This window comes from Trichoplax adhaerens, genomic scaffold (genome assembly GCF_000150275.1).
Source record: "Trichoplax adhaerens TRIADscaffold_1 genomic scaffold, whole genome shotgun sequence".
Lineage (NCBI taxonomy): Eukaryota > Metazoa > Placozoa > Uniplacotomia > Trichoplacea > Trichoplacidae > Trichoplax > Trichoplax adhaerens.
In genome coordinates, this window is record NW_002060943.1 from 7,836,882 (window position 1) to 7,860,724 (window position 23,843).

General features: G+C 33.9%; 5 protein-coding genes across 5 annotated transcripts; 2 read left to right on the forward strand and 3 right to left on the reverse strand.

The window, feature by feature from the left end:
- Positions 1–1,387: 1,387 nt before the first annotated feature.
- Positions 1,388–3,085, forward strand: TRIADDRAFT_52172 (uncharacterized protein; the record flags this gene model as incomplete). Its single annotated transcript, XM_002108036.1, has 1 exon — positions 1,388–3,085. One exon carries the CDS (start codon positions 1,388–1,390, stop codon positions 3,083–3,085), a length of 1,698 nt encoding a protein of 565 aa, XP_002108072.1.
- Positions 3,086–4,065: 980 nt separating this feature from the next.
- TRIADDRAFT_52173 (uncharacterized protein) lies at positions 4,066–8,277 on the reverse strand (the record flags this gene model as incomplete). The annotated part of the gene is made up of 13 exons (XM_002108773.1): positions 4,066–4,581; positions 4,686–4,755; positions 4,851–4,941; positions 5,030–5,115; positions 5,254–5,334; positions 5,476–5,561; positions 5,682–5,829; positions 5,953–6,037; positions 6,171–6,257; positions 6,505–6,760; positions 6,900–7,268; positions 7,594–7,632; positions 8,254–8,277. The coding sequence occupies 13 exons, from the start codon at positions 8,275–8,277 to the stop codon at positions 4,066–4,068; spliced, it is 1,938 nt and encodes a 645-aa protein (XP_002108809.1).
- Positions 8,278–8,973: 696 nt separating this feature from the next.
- Positions 8,974–13,819, reverse strand: TRIADDRAFT_52174 (uncharacterized protein; the record flags this gene model as incomplete). Its single annotated transcript, XM_002108774.1, has 7 exons — positions 8,974–9,030; positions 9,695–9,778; positions 9,890–10,108; positions 10,216–10,311; positions 10,607–10,681; positions 10,774–10,962; positions 13,742–13,819. The coding sequence occupies 7 exons, from the start codon at positions 13,817–13,819 to the stop codon at positions 8,974–8,976; spliced, it is 798 nt and encodes a 265-aa protein (XP_002108810.1).
- Positions 13,820–16,808: 2,989 nt separating this feature from the next.
- TRIADDRAFT_52175 (uncharacterized protein) lies at positions 16,809–17,780 on the forward strand (the record flags this gene model as incomplete). The annotated part of the gene is made up of 2 exons (XM_002108037.1): positions 16,809–17,474; positions 17,670–17,780. 2 exons carry the CDS (start codon positions 16,809–16,811, stop codon positions 17,778–17,780), a joined length of 777 nt encoding a protein of 258 aa, XP_002108073.1.
- A 994-nt stretch (positions 17,781–18,774) lies between these two features.
- On the reverse strand, positions 18,775–23,149 carry TRIADDRAFT_49713 (uncharacterized protein; the record flags this gene model as incomplete). The annotated part of the gene is made up of 17 exons (XM_002108775.1): positions 18,775–19,056; positions 19,136–19,243; positions 19,363–19,530; positions 19,702–19,833; positions 19,943–20,057; positions 20,142–20,233; positions 20,311–20,375; positions 20,482–20,573; positions 20,657–20,785; positions 20,851–20,944; positions 21,029–21,099; positions 21,188–21,270; positions 21,389–21,500; positions 21,716–21,774; positions 21,886–21,957; positions 22,284–22,427; positions 23,036–23,149. 17 exons carry the CDS (start codon positions 23,147–23,149, stop codon positions 18,775–18,777), a joined length of 1,932 nt encoding a protein of 643 aa, XP_002108811.1.
- Positions 23,150–23,843: the final 694 nt, after the last annotated feature.

The window sequence follows — 23,843 nt, forward strand, 5'->3', positions numbered from 1 at the left end:
GAATAATAGTAATTTCTCAATCTCTGTTCATCACTAACATAGTCATTTATGAGGACTATTGCTCTAGCTCAAAGTCTTCCATAGCTTCCTTTTACTCAGACCAATGACTAAGAATTGCATTGAAAATCAATCCGCGCATGGCGTTGCTAGCAATACTTTGGGTTATTCTATTCAATAAAAAGATGAGTAGAAGTGAATAACACCAATAAATAATAATAGCTTTCTTATACTGTACCTTTGTTCCTAACATAGTAATTTATGAGGACTATTGCTCTAGCTCCAAGTCTATCATAACTTATTTTTACTCAGACTAGCAACTAAAAATTTAAAATCAATCAGTATATATTTCAAATCGATTTGCGCGTTCATAATTATCCAATCTTAGCAATACCATAGTGAGATATATTAGCTTATTACTGGATTGGCACCCTCTCCGTTATGGTATTAATTAAACTACTATGATAGTGCATGTATAACTTGTACAGTAGTAAATAATTGTGCAACATCATGTCGCTGTTTTACTATATCATGTCTAGTACACTGCATGAGCTAATATCCTTCTATATCAAACGATAATAAAGTATCGCTTTATGATGTAAATGATTATGCAATAAGTTTTTACATCACTTTATCCTTTCAAGGAAATAGGAAAAAGCAAGAAAAAAAGATATAAACGAATGGTAGCTATTCCAATAGTTACCTAATCGATCGTTAACTTATGACTTGACGTAAAATAACTCATTGCTCTTCCTTGACGATCATAGCAATGGTAGTAGATGGTATTTTTTTCCAATTTTTCGACCTTATTAATTAAAGCAAGCACCACCTTGTTATTAGGTAACGTGAGCATATTGTCCTGCTGTAAAATAAAATAAAATGCCATCTGCTTAATTGCTATAGTAACAGGGAGGGGTTAAACAAGGAAACGACTAGACAAGTAGCTGCTAGGTAATTTTTCTATGTTCGAAGATGACAATGAAAACAATTTTATCCATTGCATGGAAGAATACTGTTTGTCAAAAAGTGGATAATCAAGTTTGACAATAAAACAATAACTTCAAATTAAACTTCTAGCCTTAACAATAACGATGTTGAATAAAGCCTATGCGAACACCTATCTGTTGAATCTTATTTTCTGTCTAGTTAGTTAGTTAGTTAGCTAGTGAGCCAGTGAGTTCAAAATAAAAGACCAATAAAAACAGTAATATTACTATCATCGTTTCTAATTTGACGGGATCTTAGTTAAACGCCCTTCCTTTTTCAATTTAATTTACTCTATTGAAAGCTAATTTACCTTCTTATATCGATCGTAGTAATCGTTTACGGCTTTATTAACTAACATTGATGCAAGGTATATCAAGTTAAAAAAAAATTAGGCGTACGGACGATGGAAATTGATTATATTTCTAAAATTCAATTAGAATTGACCGAATGGCCCAATAAATTTCTATGGCAAAGTGATCGTGATTATTACCATGAAGGGAAAATCCTCTATGCTCGCAAAAGAAGGCGCAAAGTGGAATGCTCATCGAGTAATCCAATTCAATGGTATCATGATGATAGTGTTGATTTATACGATATTAACGATGATTGCCAATATAAATATTTCCTACGATTAACAGAAAGAGTTCAACAACTTAGTAAAATTAGATTACAGAAATTTTTTAAAGTGGCCCTGATAGAAGGATTTGAAAAGTGGGCACAACGTCTCATTGATAATGGTATAGAAATCGATTCGTTTAACTACAGTATTAAACAAAGTCCATTAGGTATTTGTATTCGACGTGGCCATGTTCATTGTGTTCGAATGTTATTAACTAATGGTATATCAGTAAATAAAGTAGGTAAAAACTTGCTTTTTGGTGATGTAACATTTTTTCATTTAGCTGCTTTTGAGTATCAAATGGAATGCTTAAAAATTTTAATTCAAACATGTTTTGATTCAATTAATATTCTACCTAAAATCCATAAGGTGGTCATGAAAGGTGATCTCGAAAGCACTAAAAAGTGTTTATGTACAGATAATCATACAAATTGGAATATATTAATTGATGATGGTAAATGTACGCCCTTATTTTGGGCTATTATATTAGATTACGTTGAAATTGTTCAACTATTACTAGAAAATAACTGCCAACAAACGATGATGGTGGTAGATTCATCACCTTTATCTCATCCACTTTATGTCGCTATTTTATGGAAAAGTAAAAAATGTTTCAATCTATTTGTAAATCGATATCAAACTATGCTATTGCAAACTTATCAAGACGATGATCATAGTCGGTATCAATTACCCTTCAATCCATTACAAATTGCAGCTAGATATAACTTCCATTATGGAATTGAATTATTATTAAAGAATGAAGAAATCGTTATTGCAAGTAACAATTATTCGCCATTAATTATCGCAACTCAACAAGGCCACGCTGATTGTGTGAAATTATTATTAACCATTTTTAGTGCTAATATACCACGACGATCACAATTAGACAATAAAAGTGAATCCATATCAGCAATATCTATTGCAGTTGAAAGATCGGATCTAGAATGCTTACGAATATTACTTCAAGCCGGTGGCAAGGTCAATTTAAGAAATCGTTATACCTACATCACTAAAGGTGGTATCAAAATTGAAAAAACCAAATCCCCTCTGTATCTGTTATTAGAAAATAATCCGTTAAAATATGGTAAAAATATTATTCAGATGTTACCTTCTGATGACATTAATTTATTATGTGCTTACTTAACGGACTCCCACATAGATATTGAAATAGTGGTTAAATCAATGAAATATTATCAATGTTTAGACTTGTTATTTAAAAATGACGCACAATTACAACCTGAGCTAAATGATTCCATATTGAATATCATTATCGAAAAAGGTTATCAAAGTTGGTCCGGATTGCAAAACGTTCCCATGCAAGAAAGATATAAGCAATTAATTAAAAAATTATATCAGTTAGCATATCGTTATGATAAGGAACGGCAAGATTGTCAACCAATAATTGATGATGGCGATGAAATATTTAAAAAGGAATGGAGACAATTTAAATACTTACGCAATGGATATGTTAGTAAAGCATAATGTGAATAAAATCAAAATCGCTGTAAATTTAATCTCTAGCGACAGGAATAAACTATTTTAGCAAAAGCTTTGTCAAGGAAAAGTACTCTGCAATCCTTCTAGCATACTTTATTCTCACGTAGGGATATACACTAGAATTCGGATGCATGTTGGAGTACAGGCACTTAAAAATTGATGTTTTTCCAGTTGACAAGGATCATGATAGAAGCGAGCTACTGCCATATTCATGTAAACAAGCAACGATTAAGTGCCTATTGAGAGGTGGTTAACGTAATACTATATTCTAATACTTTATATCACGATAGCCTCAAAACCCTGCCGATGGCAGTATATTTACTTCGTAGAAGCTATTTAGAACAAATTTAGATTTAAGTGTAAAGCTCTGATATATGTTCAACTACACTCGAATGAGCATTAAGCAAATTGTATATTGTTACATTACATTTGATGCATGTACCAACGTTAAGATTAAACTTATCAGATATCACTGTATTGCTTGCTAAGACATAGCGCATCTACCTTTAACACTGAATGATGTTAATCCACTATGCTACTAACACCCAACTTGATGAAATTGGTAAATTCTTTTGAGATGCTGCAGAATATTACTCAAAACATCACAATTATTCAGGTCAAGCACAGAAGTATCTTATACAGTAGATTTAACGATGATATTACTTCATTTCTTTCCCACATAGCTATTCCGAATACATTAGAAAGAGAAAATTTAAGCTATAAAAACTGCAATATTGTACATGGATAATAAGACGCTATGTTCGCTACGCATTCAGTATATAAAATTTCCATATGAATGTTGAAAGTTTAACAACATTTATTCTTTGATAAATTAACACAACATTGTATGATACAAGGAATACAAAAAACGTATTTACATTTGTAATAATATACAACATGAATCGTAAAAATTCACCCGAGCTACAACAACCATAACAGTAATATAATTGCTTTCATTTTTCTAATTAATTACTAGTTTCTGTCGCATTTTCATCAACCGATTTTGAGACACCACCAGTAAGACCATTTACTTCATCTGTAACACTTTCTGGTACACTAATTTTAATTTCAGTAGATTCATTAATTACATCTTTAGATTCAATGGACGAACTCTCACTAATTTGATCTTCATCATTGGTTTCAATAGGCGTTAGAGCCGTAGATAATGGCGTCTCATCATTGCTAGTGTGCGATTCTGTTTCGTTGTTTTTGTACTCCCCTGCAATATTTGTAAGGCTTTCATTTTTTCTCCTGTTTTTTAAATATTCTCCGAAACCGTACAGACTATAGTTACTAGTTGAACTCTCCCGCGACCACTGGCGGTTTATTTTAGGCGTATCGGTTTTTACGACCGGGGCTGATGCAGTAGCATTAGGTGAAAGGACATAAATTTGGCATGGTTGATGCAATAAATCGAGTACATGGTTCGCCTTTTCTTTATTTGAAGAGCCAGCATGCTGTAGCTTGATACATCTACCAACCTATAATACAGGTTTATTATAAACATACGGTATAATTAGATTCTTTCATCGGAAATTAGTTGGAATTTTTAGAGACTAGTTCATATGATATTATAATTGTTCACCTCGTGAACGCCTGCCTTCATCGCGAGACAATCAATACTAACAGTTACCGAAGACCAGCTAGGTACAATACTAGAATACGAATATCAATAACAAGTCAGTTCTTCGATATTAATACGGTCGGCATCTAAGCAACACAGATGAAATAAAATGCAACATTCGCATACCCTATATATATCGATGATGTTAAACATACAATATCATAAGAATGGCTATTTCCTAATAAAACTCTAGCTGGAGCTATGATATTGTTGACACCTAATACGAATATCAATCACGCATTACGCAGTTATGACGATTCTCATGACAATTCTATTTTTTCACAAATCTATCATGATAATCCTACCAGTAGTTAGAGATTCCGGCTCCCACTTTACAGATACATCTTTAAGCTCGTCCTTTCCGTTATTGATTGTATACAATATACTGAATCTACAATAAGGAATACAAATTTGTCGTTTAATCTAAATCGCGCTGTTCTGACAACAAATAAGCACGGTTCGTTTATAAGCGTTGCATCGTGCATTGTTATAGCGTAGCATCTAGATTGCAGTAGTTTACATATATTACCTATCACCAATAGAAACATGAGTGCTATCTAACACTGAAGATGTTGTAACCAAAGCACGATCTATAGCCATTTCGAATAATCTACAGAAACATAAAATACCAAATTTTTAGAATTAAAGAACAAGAAATATAAATGCCTTTTCGGTGTAATACGTGCAATCAGATAAATGGTTATCAAAAAGTAGCAAAGATAAAGATAGATCTTAAGATTTCTCATGATACCTAAAAGTAGTGGTTATATTTTCAAATTGAGTTATCATTGGTTCAGCACTCCATACCAGTGAAGCCATTAGCGATAATTGGGGTAACTTGAAGAAAAAGTAAAGTATTTAATGTAAACTAATACTGTCGGATGTATTAACTATTAACAGATAGACATTCCTTAAACTATGTACAGTACATAGTTATGAAAGAAAACTAAAAATTACTTCAAGCTCCATCTTGGAATCTGTTAATGTGACATCATATAGAAAAGTATGCGATTCTATTGGTTGCAAAATAACTGGAAATTCTTCGTTTTCATTTTCAGTGACAGGTACTAAGTGAGCTTCTATTCCAGCTAACGCTTCCATTATGCTAATTTAATAAATGATTAAAATCATTATTGCAATCTAGAATCGTCGTTAGGTATTGACGAAATAGTAGTTCCTAACTGGTTTAAAGATATTATACTATCCTATATAAATGAAATATTCATACTTTTCGCTTTGGTTACTATTGTTGATGTGGCCAGAGAAGACTTGCATATGATCTAGAACTATTACGTTTTCACTTTTATTTTGTACTGGGTAGAAGAAAGCGTAAGCAAGTTTACTAGTTAGCAAATTGCATCAAAAACTTGTTAATATAGGATATTCCAGTTATGAATTTGTCATCAACTATAATAATAGAATTTTTCCAAAAATTAACTATCTCACCTTGTAGACATAAGTAGTACTTGGCACCAGCTTTAGTAAATCGGTATAAAAGGTTCGGTGATGGATTAATAGAAATGATCTTGTTAACTATAGGTAAGACAGCATAATCAAGTTATTGGATATGCGAATTAAACATTAAGCACAGTTGTCCTTTTTAAGAGGTAAAGTGTATACATTATTAGTGTCAACATCCTTATATTACAAGTGTACTTCTAATTTTTTTCTTCAATTAACGATCAATTAACATGCTTCTATGGCAGAAAAATATTGATGTCTATCGTACAGAAACTGATCATCTCATCATGAGGTAGTAAGACAAACGCAGTCACTATACCTTGATATTTTTTAGCTGATGTTAAGTGCTGCATTACTGGAATAGGAGAATCATCGATAAAAGTGCGAGCGAAATCAAAATTTGATGGATCCTTCCAATCTTGCGATAGCAGCTGGCAATCAGCGAGGTAATCCAGTTCTGGAGACCACAAGGAAACGGTGACTTGAGCTCGACATGTATCGACGTGTAAACTAGCCAAGGAAACAGTTAGCGGAAACGCAACATCACCATCTTTACAAACTATAGGTTTCGAAGGCTGTTGAATAAGAGTAATATATTTATTTTAGCGTCCTAAATGGGGTTCAACTTACACGTTAGCTATAATAACTGTAGCATAACATACTGTATTGACTATTAAATACATGCTATTCGTGATTCCATTCTTGAGTTGTTACCTTGCATTTGCTATCGGAATAGTTTGTCACATCCCTGCTACTAGTAAATATCACTGATTTGCATTGTCGATAATTCTCTTGACCTTGCTTACTATTGCTTTTATAATCCGATTGCTGGAATAACTCCTTGGGTGTAACACTGCAAATAGCAGATAACTGGCAAATTTTACTTTGCCAAATTTGATGAGCATCGCCATGACGATAGCCTCGAAAACGAGCAAGTAAATAGACCACACAATTTTCTCCATGCCAAACAGTTGAACGAGTTCCCTTAGCTAGATCATTATCCACTACTTGACTAATACTTTTAGGGATGAAAAGATGAAATACTGTCTCGCCTTCTTTAATAATAGAATCCATCAATAATTTCTAATGGAGTTGGTCAACATCCATTAAAGTTAAGGAGGGGAAGTCTTGTCGGAAGGTCTACTAGTGCTGAACCGGTCCGACTACGGAGTTTTCTATCAACTCAAAGCAATCAGTCCGTATACAACGATTTTGTATCGGGACTCAAGTCACGTACTATACACTATACAGTATAGCCCCATTTCATGTTAGTTAAGGAGACGAGTTAGCGTAGGTTTACTGTAGCGCTGATAGTATACATACTACAGTTTTACGTGTTTGCGTACCTATACAGTACTGCGTATAAACACTTCAGCAAGGGTAGAAGCATGAGAAAGTGATACTGTACCTTACGAGTTGCCTTATAGGTTATAAAGTAGGTTATAAACTATAGTATAAATAAATTATACCCTAGATATAATATGATTTCTCTACCTAATAACGTATAATTTATACTCTCATTCTATTATTTTATAATCAATGCTAATTTAATAGTGTCTCTTATGTCTACAGTAAAGTAAAAAATTCCTCTAGATCCAGCTAGCGATTAGCAGACAACATAGACACCTGCAAATTTAAATCGTTTTTGCAGTAAACGCAAGAGCAGTATATTGTATGGTAGTCTGGTTACTACATTCATCATAGAAGTAAAAATGACCTAGTGTTGATTGATAATAAATTAATGCAGAATTTCATGTTTTAGATTATAAATTAATTTAACGTCGCCATATTGTTGAATTATGGATTATACTACAGTATTACTGCCAGTAGATACCTGCAAATTTAAATCGTTTTTGCAGTAAAGGCATGAGTAGTATATTGTATGGTAGTCTGATTACTACATTTGCCATAGAAGTAAAAATGGCCTAGTGTTGATTGATTGATAATAAATTAATACAGAATTTTATGCTTTAGATTGTAAATTGATTTAACGTCGCCATATTGTTGAATTATGGATTATACTACAGTATTATTGGTACAGTAGTAGCCTAGACCAATAGTCAATAACCTTGGCAGGTGCAAAAACTGCCATAACTGCGGTAGACGCCATTGCCCGCTCTTTTAATATGAGTATATTGTACTAACATAATTTTGGTCCCTAAAACGTCCGGTGCCCTTACTAGCTATTGGTCTAACTATAAATTTACGAGATAGGATTTCAGTAAGTTCTATCCCACTTGGACGAAACAGACTATTATGATACGAACTAAATTCTTAATATCGAAATAATCTAGCCAGCGCTTGTAGAAGTTGATTATTGTGTCAATTAAAACTCTTCAGCATCAAGTTTCAAAATTAGGAAGCCTATTAAACTTTGCATAAATTCAAATCAAGAATTATTTAGGTTACCAAGAGCTCTCTATAGAACAAAATTGTTTTTTTTTGAAAGGCTGCTATATTATCTCTTGCCTTATACCAAGGCTACTAAAAACGCGTCATACTCGTAGTCGTAACAATACTAGAAGCGATAATAGCATGGGCCACACAAGTATATTAAAAATCTCAGTAAAGATCCTGTCGGTACGTACATTTCGTCATAAACTATAAATTCAAATAATAATATTGATAGTCGCTAGTTCTAAAACAAGTATAGAAAATTTATGATAAAAATTAGGTACTAAGCTATCACGACCAATTACGGTGATTAGCGTTGCAACCGTCGAAAGCTACCCAGTTTTATTTATAGGGGTCTAAAATTTCAAATTGCCTTACAGACACTCCCCACAAATTAGACTAAATTGACGTAGTCAAGTAAATCGACTATTGCATCTTTTTGCTCGTCACCCTGCAGTATTGTTCAGTACAATCAAAAGCAAATATTAGACTAGGAAATATTTAAAGCATTTTATTCGAGCCTGACATTGAAACCTACCTACTAGCTACAAAGCATAGACTAGAAGACATTTAAGGTACTGCGAGTATTTCTATGTTGACAAGACACACAAGTGCACGTGCCATTATATTCAATCTCTATATTGATGGTATACCAATTCTGTATTTGCAAGGTAAAATTTTTATCTAACGTAATTCCATTCTATTGGAACAATGAATAACAATTACACTAAATTACAACGATTCTAGCTATAGTCTAGAGTATATCTAAGACGAATCAATTTAAATATATGATATTTTAACTGTAAATAATTGTTAAGAATTTACTACTGAGGGATTCAATTCATAATGATAATGATCTTATTCTACGATTATAGACTTGTATATATTGAATAAAGAGATCAATGGTCTGCTCTAGAAGAAATGTTAGAGGGAATTTCGGCCTGATAGGGCTTAATAAAAGGATCCACCAATGGATTACATCATTTCGTATTTAGCAGAGTCATTATTGCATACTAAGCAGCAGGCAAGTACTACACCAATTATCTAGCACAAATTTAAGCATAAAATTAGATTACCGTACAATAATAAAGAAATAATCTAATAATGATACGTACTTGAAATACTCCAATTGCTACAGCAATTCCAGCAACAATTCCCAAGTGCGATTCAAGAAATTTGATGACAGCGCCTGAACATGCCTGCAAATGAGAATATTCATTATATAGTGTATCAATCAAGTTACCCAGTTGCACAAAAATCAAGGATAGATTCGCAGTTAGTTGATAGTCAACATGTTAAAAGTAACTTACGCTCTGACTGATTTTGATTCCTGATGGATATTGATAATTTCCAGTATTGTAGGTTAAGTGAAGATTATTACAAAGACCAGTGGAGTTATTTGGTTTGGTTCCAGAAGTAAAAAAGGTTTTCGGGCAGCAACTACTGGGTACAGAATCCCGATATTTCTGCTTACTTGCCCAAGAAGTATTGAACCATTGCGTATAGTTCTGTGCACCACAGCATTCCAACTGAATAGCATGATAACGATCAAAATTGTAGATATTAAATGACTATAGCTTTACGAAAACAAATATTGTATTTATCCACGCATACTATTCACTACATAATCTCTTACATTCTGTTGTACTCCGTCTACGATATGCTTGATGCCTACATCTGTGTCATACTTTTGTAAGAATGGTTTCATGGTGACAGCTAAGCCAGCTTCAAACTACAAAGAGAAGTTTATGATTACCAAAAATCGAAATTAGATCCATAATAGTATCCTTATATTCTAAGGAAAATTTGTTACAGAGTATAAGGAATAGCCAATTACTGTCTTAAGTACATCACTAGAAAATTAAACAGCTGGAATTATTCGGATTGAGCAATTTTAAATCAAGAATAAGCGTTTTGTTATCGATGCTACCGTTTGGATCATGAGCTGTGTTGCAAGGTATCAATATTCATTTTAAAGTTATCTATAATACTATGTCTTTAGTTCTTATTCCAATTTTAAAACTTACGTCACCCTTGAAAACGAAAGCAATGATACCAAGTGTAATTTCGGCCAGGACAATCACAATCAAGATTACTGAATACTAAATATTTATAAAAATTGATTGAACATGAGAAATAATCTAGTATAATTGTTGATAATGAAGTATCTATCATTAGCAGCCTTATAGCTTACAATTCCAAGAAGGCATCGACTACCCTTCATGGCGCCATAGCATCCTACGAAGCCAATTAAAACGATAAGGATACCAACTCCCAGTAAAATGTAGAGCGCAGAAAAGCTATGTTGGTTATCTAATTTCATGTAAGGACCAAAAGCGATCAAACCCCATATTGACGCAGCCAAAATTGCTACACCACTTATCTATAAAAGTAACGTTATAGGATTCAGTTAGTACAAGAAATGATCGATTTATGCTGTCATAAAATCCAGGTACAACTTTGATTTCACCCTATACTTTATGTCATAGGGTCACGGTGAAGGATATTGTTTTGTTAGTAATTGCTTAGGAAGAACTAAACTACACCTATTAATTTTATTTACAGAGCACATCACACTGATCATATAATTTATTTATTTACTGTTCATAAGGTACAGATTTTACCCAACATCTTTTATATCGCAACTAGTCAATCGTTCTATATAGCTGTAGCGGAAAGCCTTGTGACGAAATAGAGATTGTACATGATCAACTTTGATAATGTGCCACTCCATCTATGGTACTTGAAGGAAATTATTATAATATGTACGTACCGCAGGCCTTAAGATTCGTGCTCAATGTATCAGATACTATAAATGCTACTGTAGGTCAATAAGGCTGTTGTTCGACCTATGGATATCAGCTATAATATGGAAGCGTAGCTCTATTCAGATATCCATTGCAAATGCTAACCAACTTGTACGCTACATACATTTAACCCTTATGAATAGGAGCAATAAGAAGCAATTTTATTTTATCCCTCTCAAGGGTATAAATTGAGAAATAAAAATGAATTGTGAAAAAAAAACGTTACTATTTCAATAATACATCCTTATTGCCAATTGCTTGTCGGCTAATTTCAAATTGTAAATAAACAATCAAACACCATTGGAGCTCGGAGAGTATATTATATAATATGCTGATCGTAGTTAATCAATTTGGAATTTACTATACTCATGAGCAGATGTACTGTAATACCGAGCTAGTCTTCATCGGAATGAGGAAATCTAGCGGTAGTTTAATGGTGTAAGCATAAAAACTTTCTCCGAAAATTTACATCAATAATGCGAAAGTTTAAGACCAATATCAGGGGCTATACGCGTACACCATATCTTAATGAAAGGGCTTTAAGATTCATAAACTGACGATCAGCTTGGCAATCTTTTACTGTACTGTATACAGTATTCATGTATATTAAAAATCTTCGGATACACCAGTGCCTACTGTAGGTAGTGCTAACATGTTTTAGTAGATGGTATATGGTAAAATTAGGAAATTACTCTACTCAAGTTTTAAAGTACATTCTATGATCCCCCAAAGTCAAAACCAAAGACAGGGTAAAATTTTTAATATACAAATCATTTTTTGTGCTGGAAAGATCACTCCGAAGTAAAAGTGTTGGCGCTAATAAAATATGTACTATTCAATATTACTGTAAGTAGATAGGTAGGAGCCAAAATGAGAAAACTTCAGTACTGCAGGTGGCATTGAATCATTTACATTTGGATATTGGGAGGTGTTACTTATAGGGTATAAATATAAAGTCAAGGATTATTACTAGTCATGCCTCTAAATCTAGTCTCATTAAATCGCATTATGAAATGTATGAAAAGGGTTTTTTTCCTTTGATAGATCAGAAAATATTATTGGTAAGTGGACAAGGAATGTTAAATTATTGCATATACGTATATTAATACTGTGCAATACGTTCCAAAATAAGCCGCCGAGTTGGGCCTAGTAAATAATATAGTTAATATCTAATGCATGCAGTACTCGTGTCGTAGAAGAAAGTCCAAACGCAAGAAAACGTCCATCATGGTCCTTTTCAGTTGATATGATGTGTCATTGTCGATCTTCATTTATGGTATGGGTTAATACACTTTAATGCATTGTACCATGGTAAATCACTCTGTAGCTTTTACTAATCCATGATTGTACTGTATTAGTGAACGTTCTGGTTAGAAAAAAATCAGCGATATTATTATTATCACTATACGAGAATTCGATCATTAACGAAGTAGTTATTAAAAATTGATGTATCTCTCTTACATCCATAGCTGTGAATAATGATGGGCATAATTTTTAGAGCAATTTAGAGTTCAGAATCAAAATTTCAGTTGCCAGACAAAAGAATGACATAAGGGTGGTTAATGTAAGACCGAAGCCCTAGCGAAAATAAATCAACTATTGCTCATAGAATGGAAAGTAAATCGATCAACGATGGATGAGTCACAACTGATCTAGACAGCAGTACTTTTTATCGTCAGAAATGACATTGATCAATCTATTTAATCAAATAGACTTGAGCTACTTGATTTTTGTGTTTAAAGGGCGCGGACTTGTAAACCCGAAGCGAGTCCTGTGTTTTTTTGTAGCTTTCTTAATACGATGGTAGCACTATACAAGTACTGCCACTATAGCTACCAATATTCTTTAGTATTGTCACAATTGTATGCTTGGATAGGAATATAAAAACTCGTCCATTATTATGTTAGGGTATACTGATAATCTATCGCTAACCTACGCCATGACTGACTGGACATGACAGTAGACGATAATGTAGTTCTTAATAAACGCAAAATAAATGATGAATTTTATCTATCGCTTGTCTAATTATTAATATAATTCATCGTACGAGCATGGTATAGCTTTTGAAGCATCATTTTCTCCTCAAAATCCACATAACTAGGGTAGTCATTTAGGTTAATAAAAGAACTAGTCAAAAGGAAGACAGTGATGATTGCCATATTGTTATATCAAGTATTGTACAGTCCTTCTTGGTTATACAACCAATACAGTGTTATGGCTCATTTTATCAATTATCATTTGGTTCGTCTGACTGTAAGATTTCGAACTTGGAAAAGAATGGATGATTATCCAAATCAATATCATCTAGCTATGACAATAAAGTGCTTGAGTTCAAAAGAGATCCATTCGTCTTACCCATAAAATAAAGTTGAAGAGATGAAGTAAAATTGTTAGGCACTTGTGGCCGGCAGAAGTTTTGGCAGGAGACGGCATTTTGACGAGATGGTGGGTAGGATGTAGATATAGTTTTTTGTCTTTTGATTTGATGATCTAATGTAATCTGCTATTTATGTTCAATCTGGATATCGTAGTAACCAATGGGTTGTCTTGGGTAACAATCAGGGCCTACTCATTGTAAAACTAAAGTCTTTTAATGATCTCTAGTATTCATACTGCCTAGCAACATCCTTCAATACTTGGCTCTATGCATAAGATGCATGTATAGGACAGTTGTATTTCCTCGCCAGCATGATTAGCAACGATTTAATAATTTACAATACCCACTACATTATTGTCTTAATTATTATCCCAGCGCCATTGCGTTCTCTTGGCGAATCGTGAATAAATAAACCAAGACAAAAGATGAATGGCCCGCTATGTATGTACATAGCGGGCCATTTGTCAACACCCATACTTCTTATTTACTGGTACAAATGTCTCCAAATGAACTCAATCAAAATTGATGAAGAATAATAATCAACGAGCAAGATGATTGATTGGTCATCAGCGGCATGATCAGCCATGTTTTTATTACATTTGTAATAGGACATGGCGTTGTTGTGATCATCCATCGATTCCATGACGTAATTGCAAAAGAATAAATTTATAAAAAAAATTATTATGGAGAAAGCGTGATTGACCCAGGATACTGATACACTATCTACTTTTCTTTACTTAATATTTTCTTTTTTAGATACTAATTTTCCTAATCTCTTTCATCTTTTAGTCATTTTACACTTTTACCGCGAGATAGAATGACTAAATAGCCAACAATGGACAACTTACAGTAATTATAGTCGATCTTTCCTTTCAACACACAATGAGGTACAATTGTTATGGCGATATATGTAGGAACATGGACTACTAGAAATAGAGGAAAAGCTGCATTTTCTTTTAGTCTATGGTGTCGAGTCCTGCGTAAAATTCTCTTTCACAGCATAGCAAGTTAACATGAACAGTAATTGATTTTCCGTAGTCTTATCTGACACCTAGCATAGCTGTGTTATGATGAAGAAATGGTATGAGAGACCATTCATTAATTTTCCATCCATCAATGCATCCCAAGGAACGCATGTTGGAGGATTTCGGAGGCCACATTTTCAAAATTAGTACATGAAACGCCTTTAGCTACTGCATACTTGCTATTTTCCGATTTACAGTGAAGAGCTACATCGAACAACAGTACTATTCTCATCGTTCAAACCTGTATGAACACCAAATCATTTTAAACCAATTTAGCATTTTTTTATCCGTCCAATATTTCATGATTCGAAATATAATTGATTTTTAAAATCAAAGATAGAATTAGTAAGGATGAACTCTACTCTACTGTAAACCAAATCGAGGCAAGACAGGGAAGCGCAGGAATCATGAATAATTACAGTACAGTATAATGATAGCTAGTCATCCATATAAAACAACTTTATTATTATTATTTTACATAATAAAATAAATTGGAATTAATCCAATAAATGATGAGGTCTTACAAATTGTTAAATAATAATTAATATCTCATAATTTTGGAATTAATTTTGGGACTAGCGGGCACATACAGTAGCACATATTCGTCGAACAAACTGTGTACGGACAGTTTCTTCCGGTAAAGTAGCGAAATTCTTTATCAGCCTCTATAAACATTCTCAGAAATATTAGCATGACTAGTAGAGATAGTGCATTCCAAGGAATGCATATTACAGGATTTCAGGAGCCGAAAATAAAATCTCTACATGAAAGTTGGTATTCTCCCATTTACGGTTCAATGGCTACATCGAACATCACCAGACCATGAACATCTCTAATCGTTGATCATGTAAACCTATTAGCATAAATCGTTCTTTATCATCACTGTAAATTCTATCATTTTAAATCAAGAAATATTTTTTATCGATCTAATGATTTCAATCTGATTGATTCTAAAGATAGAGTCAAAGCAAATGAACTGTAAACCCACCCAATCAAGCTTTTAACAAGGTAGACTATAGGAAATTATTTTATGGATGCAAGCTGGCGTGTAATCGCTGCGAACTCCACACAACTCCTAGTGCAAAGGCTGTGTCATAGAGATTCCTTCACGTTCACATTCTAAAATTCCAGAAAATTATCAAATTATTTTATGGATACAAGCTCCAGTGGAAACACTGTGGAGTCAAGGGGATCCTATCACCTGCATATTTTAAAAAATTCCCAAACATTACTTTATAGTACTTCACGATGTAAACTCGAGTACAAACTATAGTGCAAACGCTGTCCAGGAGTCATGGAGATCTTTTCACGTCTATATTCTAAATTCTAGAAAATTAGTTGTGGATGTAAGCTGGCGTGTAATCGCTGCGGACTCCACACAACTCCTAGTGCAAACGCTGTGTCATGGAGATCCCTTCACGTGCACATTCTAAAATTCCAGAAAATTACTTTACGGATACAAGCTCCCATGGAAACTCTGTGGAGCCAAGGAGATCCTCTCACCAGCATATTAAAAAAATTCCAAAACGTTACTGTACTTGACGATGTAAACTCGAGCACAACTATAGTGCCAACGCTGTCCAGGAGTCATGGAGATCTTTTCACGTCTACATTCTAAATTGTAGAAAATTAGTTATGGATACAAACTCGAGTGCAAACGCTGTCCAGGAGTCACGGAGATCTTTTCACGTCTATCCATATTCTAAATTCTGGAAAATTAATTATTTATGGATGCAAACTCGAGTATAAAACGCTGTGGAGTCATGAAGATCCTGATATACACATTTATTAATGATAGACTAGCGTCTGCAGTGTGCAGACCAGAAAAAAAAATCTCCATTTTTATGCAGAGTATATTGGTCTCCAAATACAGTACAGTATCCTTGTAATATAGTACTGTATGCTGTATAGGAATATATAGTGGATACCGTTCTCTTGTGTACGCATAGCAGACAGTAGTACGGGACTGTTTACGGCTTGTCTACGATTTTCTCCTTGCCGACAGTAGTCCATAGCCATCATGAATGTTAATCCGGTATCCATTTTATATATGCTCAGTCAAACATTACATGTTCATTTAACTTTCGATTGCGCACCATTGCATAACTCATCGTCCAAAAATAACCCTAAATTTCTCGGTAGTTTTCGCTTTGGAGAGTATGCCTACGGGAAAGGGGAAGGTTCCAACAAGCGCACCGCAAAAGTTCATGCTGCCGTGGACGCATTGATAAAATTACGGCAATCGGCTGTTGCTGGTGTGATCGAAAATTTCCTAAACGATCAAAAAATTAATCCAGCCTCATTTGAACAAATGTTATCCACGGAAGAAAACAACTCACAGGAGGAGAATTCTCTTCCTGGTGGCAGTGCTACTTGTCCTGCGGAATCGACTGACTATATCAGTAAATTGCAAGCTTTAGCTGTTAATCGGCGCTGGATTATGCCGCAATACGACGATTTCGGAGAAGAAAAATCTCAAGGCTCCAATCCAACTGCCTTTATTGTTAAAGCAACTATCGTTATTAGTAACCGAACCTTTAATGAATATGGCCGCGCTGGGAGTAAAAAGGAAGCGAAGAAAGAGGCTGCAAAGAAATTATATTTAACCTTAGAGAGCGATGCAAAAATCGCACGTGGAGCATGCTACGAGAATATAAGAACAAACATCAAAATAAATAAGAAAACGGTCAGTGATCTCATAGTACTAGGCGCTATGCAATGTCAATACTCAATCCAAGATGATAGTAATACGTATATCATAATGAGTACGTTCACTTTACTATAATAAAAGATTGCTAATTGATCTGTAATTATATTTCAATCGTGAAGACGATTCTTGACCTAATTTTCATACTTTTGAAACTATTCTGTAAAAATCAAGGTTTCCAATGACAAACTGGCATCACTCGCACATTACATCTACAAGCCTGACGCCGAAAAGACAGAAAACCACAAATTGATTCATGGAAATGCAAGTACAAATACCTACTGAGCCCCAGCTTCTATTAAAGTTTAACTTTAAGAAATTGCGAAATGTCACTACTTTTTCAATAGGCCGATCATAGTTTACTCGTAGAGATCATTACAGTAAGTTAAGCGTTGTATTTGTAGTATCGGACAAAAACTTTACAGTTTTACACATACTGTATTCTACGTAATACAGTCAGTCGAAATTTTTGGCATGTATTCTCATAATTTATCAATCACTAGCAAACACTATGTTCGCAGATGAAAGATGCACTTATCTAAATTAGAAATACTAATTGCTGGCCTCTGTTCTAATATTACATTTGGACTAAAAATATTTTTCGAGTTCGCTAAATAATTTAGATACGACGTAGCTGCACATGGTTGTAATCGTAATAAAATTTCAAATAAGACATAATCTCATTTACTATTTGATTAATCTACGAGCAATATAATTTGCTAACTATAGTAGGTTAGTATTGCGTATAGATAGTAAATTTTAAATTATTCGCAGTACAGTACTGTGATATTCCAACAGTTTAACCCTTCGTAATCTGCCCACTTTGTCCAGTTTTGGAGAAATTCCGATGGCATACTTGTGATTAGTGCCTAGGAGACGCCTAAATCGGCGCGCTTCATTCAAGATTAATTAGAACTTCCATAGAGGTACAAAAACATCTTGCGTGATGGCCGATAACTAAATTTCAAATTGAACCCTGTTATAATTCAATCTACAAATAACGTTGCAAAGTCTTCTCTTCAACTGTTCCACTGGAGGAATGGCGTTCAGTTAAAGCTCGCAGATAGAACAATATTGTGCGTTGTTTCTACCCACTCATTATTGTAATTCATATTCTTGCGTGCATGGGTGGAAAGTTTGTTCAATATGCGAAACTCATATACGTGCAATACCTGCAATAGATGTTACGAAAGGTAGTATAACAATCTCTTTATTTTAAAAATAATAACCTAAAGCAAGTACCGAACTTAAAATTAAAATTAAAAAGTCACTTTTTCCGCTATGTTAATAACTTCTTGACCTGTTCTGAGGTATGAATTATGACAGACGACGGTTCCTTATATTCATTGAAAGGATTGTACACGGCTTTATAAAGCGATTCATATGCATTGCAAACTAATTCAACGGATTGCTTTTGTACTCGTTCACGTATTTTGGTACTCAATAATAATGCGCAATGCGGCATAAGCAAAGCGTCATGCGACGATAAATAACTGTCAAATTTTACTAAAGCAGATTTTACGGATTTTGCATCCATGCCGTGAACCGATGATAAAGGAATCTAGAAAATTAAAGATTTTGATGACCTGGATGAATTAGTACGAAATATTACTGGTTGATAGTTTTTTAATTCTTCCTACCTTGTTGTTTTGTTGTTCTTGCAGAGTAGAATAAATAAAGCCTAATCCAGACTGAGCTAAAATATACCCTGCTTGTTCCGATACCAATGTATCCATGTGAGCATCAATCTAAAAGATAATTTATAATTTAATATCATGAATATGGAGATGATATCGTGTACATGTATATATACAAACGCAACACTACAATAAAATAATCGTGCCTTATAGACGATGGTAAAACAAACCTGAGCTTTAAGCTTTTCCAAATGATCGTCAGTAAATTCGTATAGAGCTAAAGTGGAGTGGATACAATATATACAATTTATCATATAACAGGCCATATCTGCAGCGCTTAAACTTGCGGCTGATACCGTACACATTTGAAGTAATGGATCGACGATGCATGAAAGAATCTATTTGAATAGAATAACATAGTCATTATGCAAAAATTCTTTACAAAAATGTCCAATATTTCTTAGTTTGCTGTATGACGCGATCAATTGCTTGGATCAAATTCATGTAACGTAGCACTTTATCATTGTATCATAAAACCAATTTATAGCAGCAATCTAATTCTAGTTTACTTTTTTTAAATCAATTTGTCGATCTTCTAACTCTGCCACGGGAGCATCATACGAAGCTAGTAATTCTCTAAGCAAAACCAAACCCTGAATAAGAGTTTCCGTTGGCCCTAAATTTGGTGGAGGTAATTCCACCTAGTGAAACAAATCATCTAAAGTCAATAATCATTACAAATTAAGCAAAACTTTAAATCAATGATAATTATGAAATGGAACGAACAAAATCAATGAAAATAAGTACAACCTTATCTAGCAATTTCGCTGAATGACTATTGAGAGATGCATAGAACATTTTCATACTTAGATTATCCATCTCTCCTAAACAATTAACTAATGGGCTGTCGTTCGTCAAGGTAGCCCTATAAGTATAGGTCAAGAAAATTCAAAATAGATGCCAACATGAACTAAAATACAGTAGTTAAATATAAATTTATATCACATACCTTAAAATACTACAATAAAATTTGATAATGTTATTTAATTTAAACATAACTTTGGGCCCCGGCTCAGACATGAGCACTTGCTCAATTCGTACCTTCAAAGAAATATTTATTAATTAACGATTACAAGTGCTTTATGCAATTTGCATAACTGCAAAGATCGAAAACTCACTTTTAATGGTCTACAAACACCTTCAGTTACATGCGTCAACACTTCCTTAACAAGGGCAGCAGTATCTAAGTCAATGCGTACCATTTATTATACATTAGCTTTTACGATTGTGCCCTTATAGACTGTAAAGTTAAAAGTCAACATGGTTTGAGGTAGGCAACAAATTCTTACCAGTAGCCAGTACTTTCTTAAGTAGACTTTGAAGTAATTCTTTTTCAGATGCAACACCTTGATGCAACCAGGCTAACATATCGCCTATATATCTGTTTAAAAATGATAGTGATTAACGTAAGAGTAAAAAATACATCATCCATATTACAACATGTTATACTACGAGTATGAATACCTTTGAGGGTCATGAGAATGCATTTCTATAGGTCTAGGAGTTCCACCTGGTCCTCCACGTGTCAGTGCGTCGATGAAACCTCTAACTATTGCTGTTCGTCTAGCGCTACTAACTTCATCTAAAGAATACCTGAAAAATCAAGCATAACTTTTAAAAACGGCCCGATTATAGGATATCTTAGCAATCTTACGAACTTAAATAACACAGGCCGATCCTGTAAGGCTTCCATGGCTTTGGTAAGCATAGAAGAAACTTCGGTCGTATCCCCAGTTAGCATACGACATTCGGCTTCAAATAAGTTTGCAATGTTCAAATATTAAAATGGTATATTTTAATATGACAAGTCAAAAAGTGAATCAAAAATCAATTTACATTGAGTCCAGCGATAAAGCCTTTCAAATGCTGCCTCTTGACTTAAAGCCATAGATTCCATAATCTTAAGCCTGTTAAACGAATTAATATAGTATTTTTGCATTAAGTATAAATTCTCCCTAGTCCTAGTCATACAGATATTTGACAAATGAAACAAACCCAGCTGTTTGTTGACTCGTCCGTAAGAGTAATTTACAATCATTATGAATTTGCTTTACACGATCTAAAGCATCGAAGAATTCCTATAAATAACAATTGTCAGCATGAGCTTAATCTATTCGATCACCAGTTAATGTATATAAGCTATTCATAGAAAAGGGAATAATAATTCTCTTTCCTCAATTTTACTGTTTAAATTACCTCTTTAATAGGATCATTGCGAGATCCATGAAGGATTTTGATTTCGGAAGGACTTAACTGAAATTTTTCTAAGAAAAGATTGGCTAACCTGGCTCTCATCTGCAGCTGTTGCCTAGAGTATAAAATTTTACGATTAAGTGAAATTTTAATAGGGTTTGATTCACTTCATTTTATAACACGTAAAATTAAATTATCGTTACAGTTTAATATCCATTTATAGATGTATAGTTTAATACTAATATATTAACGTATAATCATGATTTTATAAATGAATCAGCCATAATATCGATAAACGTAGAAGAGAATTGAATGTTTACAACAACCTACTTTTCATTATGTAATTTAGAAGTTTTAGTGATAAGGTCCGATGTTTCTGATTTTGCAGCCTAATGATATCCATTGAGAAAAGTGTGGAAAAAAAATACCAAGCTATTATTTACTTGTAGAATTTTAGAGTGGAAAGTTCGTTGTACGACATTGCAACGGTTAGTTAGTACCATTAGTCTTTCTGTCATTTGGTTGCAGCTTTCATTCATGGCTTCAATTTCACTTCGTAATGTATTAAAACTCTAAAAGAATGACATTCAAAGCTACGATCAAGTTACCTATACTTAATCGTTGTGCTCGTACATGGTAAAAGATGTATCGTACGATTTTTGCGTCGTAAAGGTTTATTGATAGCGAGTTCTACTTGGCATACTTTTTACTTTCCACTTTGTAAGTGGAAACTAACTTGAGTTGGCATTGAAAGTGATGCCTTTTATCAGTTTGCCTATGTTGTATTTGTAGACTACATAACAGTACGATCTCGTTTCCCAATATTAGAATCAAAACAATAAAAACTTGTTGTTTCTGGTAGTCAATTTCAAAGAATTATCAAAATAGGTTGGCCTACCGTATACACTTTGCCAAATGCATCGACAAACTGTTCATTGATGGCTAAACTCCTCTTTTCGATATCACTACGAAGATTTCTTCTTGATCTCAGGTCATTACGTACAAAAAATCCGGACAAAGCATTTAATGCTTCTAAAATATCCTATCATCGAAGATTGATTATATAATTATATTAGTTCTTAGCAACGTTGTATACAATCATGAAAATTTTAATTTAATTTATAGATAAGAGCACAGCCCTATACTATATTGTATCAAGATACCCTCCACAGAAGGTATTTTACTTCCAAAATAAGTTACAAGTCAATTACACTGCCATGTAGTAGTAATTGTATTCCTCATGTACAGTATTCTTCAAGTTAACTAGATTATGAACATTGACTATCCTAAGACAGCACAAAGTTATCAACTCCAGTATGATAGACGTATTCATAAGCATTGAAGAAAGCGAAGGGATAAATGATCTTATCCATGTTATATTCCACATGTATAGCACTCTTCAAGTGAACAAGATTATGACCATTGACTATCGACTAGCTATCCTATGATAGTATAAAATTACAATTACAGTGCTTTGGATATATTCATAAGAAGTATTGAAGAAAGCAAAGGTATACTCGTATGTAAACGCTTCAATCCATGCCAATACTACTGATCGTAAACTGCAAACAACATATCTTGACCTCGATACGCTCTATGTGTAAAGTAAGCAAGTACCGAGTCTATCAAACGTTCAGTAAAGTAGCTTACCTTATCATTTTCCAATCGTGTTTCTAATATTTTATTTAATTTACGTGATAATGGATTACTTGATGGCGCATTGCCAATGCTACTAGGACTGCCTTTCTCGGCGTTGCTGGCCATCTTGATCTGTAGTACTATTAGTCTAACTTCTCTGTATTATTCTTAAAGGTTGCAACCACAGTATCTAAAGTGTACAGTGTACAGTCTATATGTTACTGTACTGTAGTACATTGTACTATACGGTATTGTACCCGTGTACTGTACCCTACAGTACGCATATTACAGTGTACAGTATAATATACAGTATCGTCTACAGTACATTTCTGTCTGCATACGTGGCTCTTGACCGTCTTGACGAAAGACGGTGTCACACCTAGACCTGAGAAAGGTTCGGTCCGGTTCAGACCGTTATGATCTATAGTGACATATATTTGTCATTGTCATGTCATATATACTCACACCTAATGCTAACTTGGCCGCTACGAGCAGATATATGCATCCAAGAAGTACCGCGACATTATTTTTGCTTGCAGTGCAGTATCTCTACTGTACTGTATATCAATTAATCAATACAAAAACTACGTCAATATATTGATATCCATACCGTCTTGACGAAAGACGTGTCACACCTAAGGATAACTTGGCCGCTACGAGCAGATAAATGCATCCTAGAAGTACCGTGACATTATTTTTGCTTGCAGTGCAGTATCTCTACTGTACTGTATATCAATTAATTAGTACAAAAACTACGTCAGTATGACATATCTATATCCATACCGTCTTTCGTCAAGACGGTGTCACACCTAATGATAAC